Source organism: Anser anser (assembly GCF_964211835.1).
Source record: "Anser anser genome assembly, chromosome: 7".
Classification (NCBI taxonomy): domain Eukaryota; kingdom Metazoa; phylum Chordata; class Aves; order Anseriformes; family Anatidae; genus Anser; species Anser anser.
In genome coordinates, this window is record NC_139727.1 from 3,971,200 (window position 1) to 3,982,631 (window position 11,432).

The following is an 11,432-nucleotide window of genomic DNA, read 5'->3' on the forward strand; positions in this document are numbered from 1 at the left end:
ATCACCTCAGTTACGCTGTACAACTGTTTGTATAGGTCCATGGCAAACCAAAATAGGAAGCTGACTAGGGCTAGAAGTGGTCAGTTCTAAAAAACCAAAAACTTCTTGATTTTTTTTTTTTGGTCTGCATGCATGCGTTCCCTAAACATTCACTCAGCAGCTGTATGAATGGCTGTACCTGCAACAACTGAGCAGGTGTATAAAAGGGAGGGATGATACAAGATGTTGTGAAAATCTAATGTAGTTGTACCTAATGCTTCAGAGCAATTCCTGTTTTCTGTGAAAAAGAAATCAAGTAATTAGCTTGTACTGGATGCGTACTTAGAGAGTAGAGAATGATATCTGCTTACATATAGAGTGTTAATGGTATCACAGTGTTCTTCAGAACTGTTGAAACTTTGATTGTTTTGAATAACTCATAATAAAAGGAGGGGCTCAGTTTTTTGGTATGTCTGAACTGTCTCAGTAATAGTGAAGCCTGTAGCTTGTCGCAAATTCTATTGCAAGTCATTTGTTACTACTTTTACAAGTAGCAACAATTTTTTTCTCCTTTGGACTAAATCACTCTCCTATTTTCTCCTTTGGACTAAACTCAGAAAACTCAAAGTGCATGTTGCAGTGATCTTTCTGATATGAAATACCAAATCAGAATGTAAAAGATTCAAGAAAAATACGATAGTGACTGTAATGTCACCTGGTGCATAAGACAAATTGGAAGCAGTTCATTTGTATTTCTTGGATTTAATGATACTTTTAATTGCATCAATATTTCTTGTAATACTTGCATGGTAGCACAGAGGTCTAGCTAGCTATTTTTCCAGGAGTTTTATTTGAACCATCTGTGACAGTGCTTATCATGGTTTGTTACTGAACTTCATGTTTTTTCCTTCCCCAGTGCCACCTCACTACTTCCAGCATTTGGATCACACTGGCAAGCGAGTAGACTTCTATGATCGACCTGAGTTATCATTGGGGTCCTATGAGTTTCTGGCAACAGTTGACTACTGCAAGGTACAGTAGTATGTGTTAATTACTATGTTTTGCTTTTAAATAAAAACCAAACATTTTCTGAAAAAAGTCATCTGCTGTATGTTGAGAGATACCAGAATTTGTCAGGGTACATAGCAGTGCTCCATTTCAAGCACAGTGCACTTATATTTCTGTTAGATGGGCAGGAATGTGAAAGTAATCTGAAGAAACAATCACTTCTCATGAGTGAAAAGTACATGAATACTGTTAGAGTTTTGACCAGCATTTGTTTGTCCATGTTATAGAGCTGTTGTGGTTTGCGTTACATGGCCTTAATGTGACTTCTTCCCCCTCTTCCACAGAATAACAAATTTCCTAGTCCACCTGCTTTCATTTTCATGATTGATGTGTCTTACAATGCTGTGAAGAGTGGCTTAGTGAGGCTAATATGTGAAGAATTGAAGTCACTCCTAGATTACCTGCCCAGGTATGTACGTGTACTATTGTAGCCAGCCGAAACGGGGGAAACTCACTTTCTCCTTTTTAAAAAAGCCAGGGGTTTAAAAAAAAAAAAAAAGATAATCCTGTCAAGCTTTTGTTTGCAGAGATCAAGCAGGACATCTGAGTACCTTTCTAGCTGAAAGATTTTTCCTTCCTTTTGTTTTCTCCTTTACCCCTTATTGTGTTGGATACTGTGTAATGATTTTGCCATCTACTTAGAAGTATGTCTCTTACAGAGAAGGAAACATGGAAGAATCAGCCATTCGAGTAGGCTTTGTCACTTACAACAAGGTATTACACTTCTATAATGTGAAGAGCTCATTGGCACAGCCACAAATGATGGTTGTCTCAGATGTGGCAGACATGTTTGTGCCACTCCTTGATGGTTTCCTGGTGAATGTGAACGAGTCCAGGACAGTTATTATCAGGTAACAGAAACTGAATTATGTTGTGTAGAGTAAACATTTTGTTTGGTAGACTTAAGTGTTTCATTTAAAAGTGTCATGTTCACTGCTTATTTGTTGTGTTATGTGCCTAGAAGTCACTACAGTGACTTCTTACAGTGTTTTCCTATACTCTTTGAGAAAAATTCATAGGGTGTAAGGGTTTATTTGGCTTCCAGACCAGCTTGGCAGAGGCTATATGTAATGGGATTTGGTGCAGAAGTGTATTTCTAGGGGAGGAAAAAAAATAAAATGGTGGAGAGTGAAAGTTGTAGGAATACTGAATCATTATCTTTAAGACCAGGTAAATTATAAACTAAAACAACAAAGGTGTCTGATTTTGGTTCAGTGGAAAAAATTGAATGAGCAGGATAGAGAAGGTAAAATCTAGAAGGAAAGAAAGAAAGAAATTAACAAAATTTTGGCAAGCTATCTAACACTATACTTGAATTGCAATTGATTTATGGTGTTTAGGTAAGTAGGTTTTGGGAACTAGACACAGTTCATGTTGTGAACGAAAATTACCTGCCTGTTCTGTAGTGCATTAACAAGAGCAAGTACAAATCTGTGAGTTAAGTCTATTAATCTTTGAATAGCACATAGGATGTTTGGCAAACAGAGGTGAAGTGTTGCTAGTCTCTCATAAGAGTTTACCTAACAATATGCATTGGAATATATTAAAAGAGCACAAACAGCTATTGAAGTATGAGTTTTTTCACACATAAGCAATGGGATGGCAAATACTGTGTTTAAAAAAAAAAAAAAACAAACATATCTTCAGAAAATATAGGCATGTTTAGGGACTTCTGTTTAAACCACCTCAGTCTCATAGGTCAACAACTAATTAAACTAAAACTGTGGCTTTACCACTTCTATAGAATCTTCCTGAATTCCTCCTTTTTCTTTGCTAGTTTGCTGGACCAGATTCCAGAAATGTTTGCAGACACCAGAGAAACAGAAACTGTTTTTGGACCTGTGATTCAAGCAGGACTGGAAGCGCTGAAGGTTGGTAATTGCAATGTCATAGCAAATTTTCAGTCTGCTTACTCTGAAGTTCATGTTCCATTATTCTCTACTAAGAGTTCTAAAGCTTTTAGTAAGTCTCCTTGTGGTAGATGTGCTACATATAGTCCCTTGGCCTGTTAAAGTGCAGATACCTCCAGTTCTTTGTAGCCAGCTATCTCTTCTCTACATAATTTTTTTAAAGCATTTTTGCTCAGAGTACAAGAAATGAGGCTTAATCTTGGTGACCTGGCAGCATTTTTGCTTTGAACAGTTTCCAGAACCTACAGAAAAGACCTTCCAGTGTTAAAACCAGGTGCTGAACTCCTTCATATGTAATTTAGAAGGAGTTCTGTAACACGGTGTCTTTCTAATCCTGTGCTGGAAGCTCTGGTATAAATTTAAATAAAAGGAGAGAATGCAATCTGTTGAAGTTGTCCATACCAATGTGTAAAATTTTATTACATACCAGTAAAATTTTCCAAAAGTTCTTCCATTCCAGTATTTCAGGTAATTGCATGTGTGACCTAACTCAGACTTGTATGTATTGATCAAATGGATTTCCTGTATGATTTCACCCAAATCTGTTCTTATAACTTAAATTTGTCTGTCATATAAGTCCTTAGAAGTCTCCCCTAAACTCAGGTTTGGTAACTATTTCAGTCAAGAAGCAATTCAAACTACTAATTGATTGCTCACTGCTTGTATTAGAGAAAATAACCTGCTAAATATTGGCTGGAGTTTACAGAGACTATTGATTTAAAATTAATGATCTTTTGAAAGTCAGATTGACATCCTTTTCCATTTCTGTGACTTGCCTTATTCCCACAAATTCAGTAGCTGTAAATGAGAGAAGAAAGCAATCTAACTCATTTGTGCAAAACTTGTTGTAGCTGAGTCCTGCTTTTAGAGAATTTACTGCTCTTTGTCTCCTTAAAGCCAGACCTTTTCTCCCTGCCATGGAGCTAGCACAGGTCCAGTAGAACTGAAACTTCCTTTTCTGTAACAGATCATCAAGCTGTGCTCCCTGTGATGGGTACCACTGATGTAGCCAAGTGATTACTGAGCCTGTGTGTAGTACCTTCTTGACATAAAGAAATGAAGTAATAAAGATGCTTGGATGTGTGTTCTTGAATCACATTTTGGCCTGAAGGTTTTTATTAAATGTTTCTAACTTGAGCAATTTCACCCCTCTCTTCTGTAGGCAGCTGAGTGTGCTGGCAAGCTCTTCATTTTCCACACCTCTCTGCCCATTGCAGAGGCCCCAGGGAAGTTAAAGAACAGGGACGATAAGAAACTGATCAACACAGATAAGGAGAAGGTAATAACGATGCTTATGATTCATTTCTACATTATGCTCCTTATGGGATAAAGTAGCTCTGAAGTATCACTGAAAGAATGAGAAGGGTAGCATGCAGTGTAACCATCACAGCTAATATCTTTTAACATTACACTTCATTGGCTGTTCTCAGGCACAGCTGTGTAGAGTTGACATCATAAGAATAGCTCTGGTATAAGAAGAGGAAGTAGATCTATATTCTTATACAGGATAAAGTACTATAGATGATGTGTTAAAGTAAACATACAGAATTTAGGATTAATGCAAGATGTGTAGTAATTTTTATGACATTACAGTCATTTTCAAAGGCAGGGTCAGGAAGAATGTCGTATAATCAGAATTTCGCAGAATAGAGACTTGAAGTGTTACATCTGTTTTTTTTCCTGTGATTATAATCTGCCTCTCACTTTCCTTCTCTTAGCACAAATTTTTGATCTTATCTCTGATTTCCTTTCTTAGACTTTGTTTCAACCTCAGACAAGCTTCTACAACAACTTGGCTAAGGACTGTGTGGCCCAGGGCTGCTGTGTGGATCTGTTCCTATTTCCAAACCAGTATTTGGATGTGGCAACACTAGGCATAGTAACTTACCAGACAGGAGGCTCCATTTATAAGTATGCATATTTCCAGGTAAGAGCTCCATTGAGTCAGACTGGTATTTGATTTGAGTAAAAGTTACTCTTTAGTTGCCAGTTCTTTTTTTGTTGTGTAAATCATAGCAAACAAGTACTTCTTGGGAGATAAAAATGCTACTTCAAGTTTTTCACCAAAATGATTTTGTTAGCTTTGTCTTTACACAATCTCTGTGAACAACAAGCTATGCTGTTAACTTTTAGCATGACATTATATTAGTATGGCACTGAGCTGATTTTTAGAGTAAAACTGCAGGTGGTGTCTTTTTTTTTAATCGTGATTTATGGAGCAGCTCTGATTTATGGTGAAACATGAATTATTGATTGTGTTTTAGCTGGAGACAGACCAGGATAGGTTCCTGAATGACTTGAGAAGAGATGTCCAGAAAGAAGTGGGATTTGATGCTGTGATGAGAGTACGCACAAGCACAGGTGGGTGTTAGCATGAATGAGTCTTAATAAGTTCACTGTTTTAAGTATATCACATGGGAAGTAACAGATTTTTCCCCTAATTTAAAACTTTTGAGATTAGGCTATGCAAAAAGCTCTCTTACAGCTTTGAACTTCTAAGCACTTTGTCAAGAGTGAACAAAAATTCCTGTTGAAATCTGTCAAGATAATTAGTGTCCCTAGTGACAGGATTTTCAGGGCGCTACAGGCTGTCTTGTTATTCTATTGAAAAGTGCAGCTCATTTATCATGTATCCTTCTTTCATAGGCATTCGAGCAACTGACTTTTTTGGAGCTTTCTTTATGAGCAACACAACTGACGTAGAGATGGCAGGTTTGGACTGTGATAAAACCATCACAGTGGAATTCAAGCATGATGACAAACTGAGTGAAGACAGTGGTGCACTCCTTCAGGTGAGGCAGGGAAGGGTGAAGGCTTCCATAGAAAAAGGAAAGCAGTTAACAATTGAAAACTGTCAACAAAAATGTATCAAAACAAGAACCAAAGACAAACTGCAGGAGTGTGCCAGTTGCAGAAGAGGATGATTTTCGCTCTAAAGCTGAATTATTAGACACTCAAGGAACTGTGCATTCTTTATGTCATTTACTGTATCCCTAACCTTTCAGAATATATGGTCTCAGGGTGACCTAGAAAGCTTCAATCCACAATCTGTTTTCAAAGACAACTTTCTGTGATACAGACTGCTAACGTTTGCTGCCTGTTACCTTTCATTGACTCATTCTTAGCATATTCTTTTAACTTACTGTGCAAGTCCTCTACATAATCTTCTTGTCCGGACATCTGAATCCTGATTTTTAATGAGGTGTATTCAAACCCTGCCTTTCTTACTGTAGCAGGACCTCACTTTCCTATATCTTGGCATTTTTGTCTTTTGCAGTGTGCTCTGCTATATACAAGTTGTGCTGGACAGCGACGACTCCGCATTCACAACCTCTCACTAAACTGCTGCACGCAGCTTGCTGACCTCTATCGAAACTGTGAGACAGACACACTCATCAATTACTTGGCTAAATATGGTAAGACTAAATATGGCAACAAGAAACATAACCTCTAACTGTGTTAAAATGCCTGTTGTCATTCAGTGACACCTGTTTAGTCTTTTTGCATCAAGTGTCAGGTGGCAATCCTGATGTTTCACTTATCGCAGCTTTGTGCTCTTTCCTATAGTATTGTTGTTTAGGGCAAGAAGTACAGATAGAGGATGTAGGCTTATCCATCCTACAAAATCTTATCTATATTTTTTAAGAGGTTTGTATTGAAAGCTGTCTGAACTCATATTTATTTTTGGACTGGTTTAATTAGTTCTTCTGACTTCCCAATTTTTCCTCCAGGAATAGGAAACGGTGGCCTCTGTTTATGAATATGGGTTAAATATAATACTTGTATGTATTGTACTCTTAACCTTATTTGTACCTATGATTCTAAGTGTGTTTTAAAGCATATGAGAGATGGAGAGTAGAAGTATATGTAATAAGAGGGGGGTAAATGAGCTTCTTTAGACTTTCAGTAGGAATTCATCTCTTTCATTACTACAAAAAAAAACAACAACTTAGATTTGTTTTGTGGAAGTAGTGTTTTTTTACTGTTCATGAGCAATCTCTTGATAGCTGTCCATTTCTGTCCTTCCTTTCTGTGCAGCATATCGTGGAGTACTGAACAGCCCAGTAAAGACTGTCCGAGATGCACTGATTAACCAGTGTGCCCAGATCTTAGCTTGCTATCGAAAGAACTGTGCTAGTCCATCTTCTGCTGGCCAGGTAAGCACTAATGCTTTAAATTTGAATCAGGGGCTCAGGTATTAAAAGGGACTGTGAGCTTCTTCCAGAGAAAAGTTTTGCACTATTGTTGCAGGTCCACATTATAACTACACTGTCAGTTTTCACTTCTCACCTATGAACCACACTGTTGGCTCATGTTAGCCTTGTTTTGTCGAGCATAAACTTATTCAGCAAGAGAGCTGGCCAACTTCTGTCTGCTTCTGACTTGTAGCTGATCCTCCCTGAATGCATGAAGCTGCTTCCTGTGTACTTGAATTGTGTGTTGAAGAGTGATGTCCTTCAGCCTGGTCCGGAGGTCACGACAGATGACCGTGCCTACATTCGCCAGTTAGTCACATCCATGGATGTGGCAGAAACAAACGTTTTCTTTTACCCAAGGCTTTTGCCCGTGGTGAGTAATTCAGGTTCTTAACACTGGAGACTTGCTGTTGTCTTGACTTACCTTAAGGACTGGCATTTGTATTTTATCAATGAAAAGTAATTTGAGAAGTATTTGGGATCTGCCATCTGTTAGGATACTTCATTTAATTCTTTTCAGTGATAGGTACATTACTGCCTCTTGTGAATTTGCTGAGATCTTCTCTGAGGCGTGAGCATGTGACAAGAACCTTTTGATTCTTTGGTAGTCTTTCAAAAATCCTAAGCCATCTTCTAATTTTATGTAGTAATTTTAATTGTTGCAGGGAAAATCCACCTACTATTCTCACTTTTCAGTAATATAGTTGCTGGAATAACAGTAAATACCAATTAGTGCTCCAGGAAGCAATATCGGAACTACAGAATACTTTCACAGCAATCTTCTGTTCTCTTTTGCTAACCAAGAGTTTGTCATCTGCTTCTGTGTCATGTTCAGTAAGAAAGCTAAGCTAAGCAAATCAATACTTCAGTCTGAATTATTGCAGTATTACGAGTCCTAGCAATTGGTAAACCACTGGGGTCTTAGTGGCAGAAATTTTCAGAACTTAATATGGTCTTATTTTATAACCTTGATTTTTTTTTTACTTCACTCTAAAACAGACCAAAGCAGATGTTGACAGTGACTCCTTACCAGCAGCAATCCGCAACTCAGAGGAACGTCTCTCCAAGGGTGACATATACCTGCTGGAGAATGGGCTGAACATCTTTGTGTGGGTGGGAGTGAACGTGCAGCAAGGCCTGATACAGAACCTCTTTGGAGTGTCATCCTTCAGTCAGATTAGCAGCACTTTGGTGAGCTGGGAGGCAGTGCGGGAGATGCTGTCTATGATAATCGCTCAATAGTTAAAACAACGAGAAAGAAAGTTGGGAAAAATTTAAAGATAGGTTCTTATTACTAACAATGAGAAGCACAGATATGTGAAACTAGTGGAGACATCCCTCATCTGGGCATGTTGACATTGTTTTGGCTGGCTTTATTTGACAAGCCACATTTCCACTGACAGTAAGGAGAACAGGTGATACATAAATGGGACTAAGAATTGACCTTCATTTCTGATGCTATGCTTTATTTTCTTTTGATTAGCTGAGGTCAAAGAAATTTTATGCTAGTGGTGGTAAATATATTTGTAACGTTATATAATACGATGAACTGCTGAGATTTTTTAAATTGCACTCTATTTCTTTGTCTAATGGGAATTGAATGTCTTTAATTTCAGAATACCCTGCCTGTCTTGGAAAATCCCTTTTCAAAGAAAGTACGATCTATTATTGACATGCTTCAAGTGCAAAGATCCCGCTACATGAAGGTAAAAATGTTGTCCCTCATTCATAGCTCTAAGTCCCCTTCTTTTACTCTTACTAGAGCAGGTGATACCAGCCTTATTCATGTAAAGGCTAACACTGAGCTTACTCTTAAAACTGTGAGTCAAACATAAGTTTTCAAGCATCTAAAAAAACTTCAGGTGTTAGTTTTGGAGTTCTGTGTTTAACGTAGTTCTAAAACTAGAATTATTTCAGACTTAATATGCTACTGCACAGACCACATACCATGTGCTATTTTCCTTCTAAATATGACTGAGACTTAATCCAACTTAATTATAGAAGTGAAAACACATAAGCAATATATGCAGTGGTTCTAGTTACCTTCGTTGTTTTTTTAGCTTTTTTTCTCTTTTTCTTTCTTCTGGAACATTAATTCTGCTAACTATCCACTATTGCTTTTGTTTGTAGTTAATAATTGTGAAGCAAGAAGATAAGCTGGAAATGCTCTTCAAACAGTTTTTGGTGGAGGATAAGAGCCTGACTGGGGGAGCTTCATATGTGGACTTCCTGTGTCACATGCACAAGGAGATTCGGCAGCTTCTGAGCTAGAGGAGGGAGTGGTGCTGGAACTCAGCAGTGACATTTCAGCCTCAACTAATGACCTGATCAGAAGGCCCAGTGCCCTTAAAAAGGACAACGTAGAAATCTGTACAATTCCATAATTTTTAATACACATTGCATAAGCAGAAATCCGTTCAACCTCTCCCAGTCCCATATGAGAGAATTTTTTTTTTCCTGGTGAGGGCTAAAAAACAAACAAAAAGGCCTTTGATACCAGGTCTTTTACTTGTATCTAAATTGTTTCCTGTGCTTGGCAGGAGTTCACTCCCCCCCCCCCCCATGCTCGCTAATCCTGTTGTAATGAATGTAGTTTTTTTTTCAGTTCACTGTACATGATTCAACATTGGGTGAAAAAGCGACAACTCTTCAAAATTTCTGGTAGTTGCTGTGTGTTTGTATGGGCGCGTGTGCATGCTCTAAGTGTGAAGAGGGTGCCCAGGTTGGGAGGACAGGAGGCATGTCAGGTGATGGTAGATAAAGCAGCCAAACATTTTGCCTCTTTCTCTTTTTAGAGGGAAACGTGACGTTGCAGAGCACAAATGTATCGTGTGGCTGTCTGAACCAGAAACCCTTGAAAAAAAAAAAAAGTGGTAAGCCAGGAGGCAGGAGGGCAAATTTCTTTCCACAATCTTCCCTGTACTATAAGTTTCTGTGCAGATCTGTACTGGAGGAATTAATAGTTCAGTAAACAACAATAACTAGCTTCTGAACAGCATAGGGGTAGAGTCAGAGCTTCCTGTTGGTGTGAGTGGTGACTCCTTTCCTTCTCATTGCACAGCTCTGTGATGTCCTACTTGATCCATGTTCCATGGCCTCTCTTCTTCTGCAGAGCTTACCTGTCTATCCAGATGGTGATGGGAACAAAAGCCTCTTAAGGTTAAGCAGAAAATACTTTTAAACAAGGTGATGTGTGGGAACTGGATGAAAAGGAAGTGGCCATTTTCAACTACACTATTCTGAATCGTAGTAAACAAGCAGGAATATGAGTTCTACTGATGCAAATTTGAGACTGCTTTGGACCCTGTATTACAAGCTTTGGACCCTGTATTACAAGGAAGGGGATACAAAAACAGATTTAGACTGCACTGTATTAAGTATTGCTAGTACCTGATTTCAGTTACTGGACGGGATTGGGGCCGTAGTGAAGAGTTTTATCACTGGATGTTTATGCCCTCCCCTATTCAGCCTAGCGATCAGCTTGCACGAAACCTTTTTATAAGCCTGTTTGTTAAACTAAAATACCTCAGATTAGTCCATCCATTTTGGCCACTCTATCACTCCATTCTGCACGGGTGAATGAGAAGACTCCTATAAAAAGGGAGCGAGTGTAAATCAAATTCAGAATCCTAAGGGCTTTGATTATTCGCTTTTGAAAGGGGGCTTGTATATTTTAGCTTGAACACTTAACAAGTGTTCCTAAAATACCCAGGAGTTTGAGCCACCAATAGTACTAAAAGTGTGGTTGGATTAAAGGAGATATGACCTGGGCTTGACATCTCGAAGGAAAGCCCTTGTTTAGATCAGAAAAATACTTGACTGTGGTTTTAGTTCCATATACTGTAGCATGTATATAAATCCATTTTTCTTCTAATGCTGCTAGTTTGTCTTCCCTCCCATCACTACAGAGAAAGGGGAGTATGAAAATTGTAATGGAGAAACTTTCACAATGACAGAACCTTCCTCATTTTTGTATGAGTGTGGCTGACTTTTTACTCCATGTATTGCCCTCCAGCCCAAAATCTAGAGGATTTTTAACCGGGGGTGAGGGGGGAACAACTTCCCAGGAATATAAGGCTCAACAACCACAGACTTCCACAAATACTAATTTCTAGTATTAATATTGGGGGGTGTGGGGGTGGAAATGAGATCATAAATGAACCTTTTGTTTTCTTCACTTGTTTTTTCCAATGCATCTTTTAATTTGTAAAGAAATAAAAATATATTAAGATGTATTTTATGTCATTGTTAGTAAATAAACACTGCTTATTTTTCCAAA

General features: G+C 38.3%; 1 protein-coding gene across 4 annotated transcripts in view; it reads left to right on the forward strand.

Moving 5' to 3' along the window:
• The window catches only part of SEC24C (SEC24 homolog C, COPII coat complex component), a 34,511-nt gene extending 23,079 nt beyond the window's left edge, over window positions 1-11,432 (forward strand). For all 4 annotated transcript variants that reach the window (XM_083845135.1, XM_083845137.1, XM_083845136.1 and 1 more), the window contains 14 exons: window positions 896-1,011; window positions 1,332-1,456; window positions 1,707-1,898; window positions 2,825-2,918; window positions 4,120-4,236; window positions 4,714-4,884; window positions 5,222-5,318; window positions 5,604-5,749; window positions 6,235-6,373; window positions 6,996-7,114; window positions 7,347-7,526; window positions 8,153-8,344; window positions 8,770-8,859; window positions 9,284-11,432. In XM_083845135.1, coding sequence (XP_083701261.1) covers window positions 896-1,011; window positions 1,332-1,456; window positions 1,707-1,898; window positions 2,825-2,918; window positions 4,120-4,236; window positions 4,714-4,884; window positions 5,222-5,318; window positions 5,604-5,749; window positions 6,235-6,373; window positions 6,996-7,114; window positions 7,347-7,526; window positions 8,153-8,344; window positions 8,770-8,859; window positions 9,284-9,424 — 1,919 coding nt within the window. In that variant the 3' untranslated portion in view covers window positions 9,425-11,432. The remainder of the gene's footprint in view (window positions 1-895; window positions 1,012-1,331; window positions 1,457-1,706; window positions 1,899-2,824; window positions 2,919-4,119; window positions 4,237-4,713; window positions 4,885-5,221; window positions 5,319-5,603; window positions 5,750-6,234; window positions 6,374-6,995; window positions 7,115-7,346; window positions 7,527-8,152; window positions 8,345-8,769; window positions 8,860-9,283) is intronic.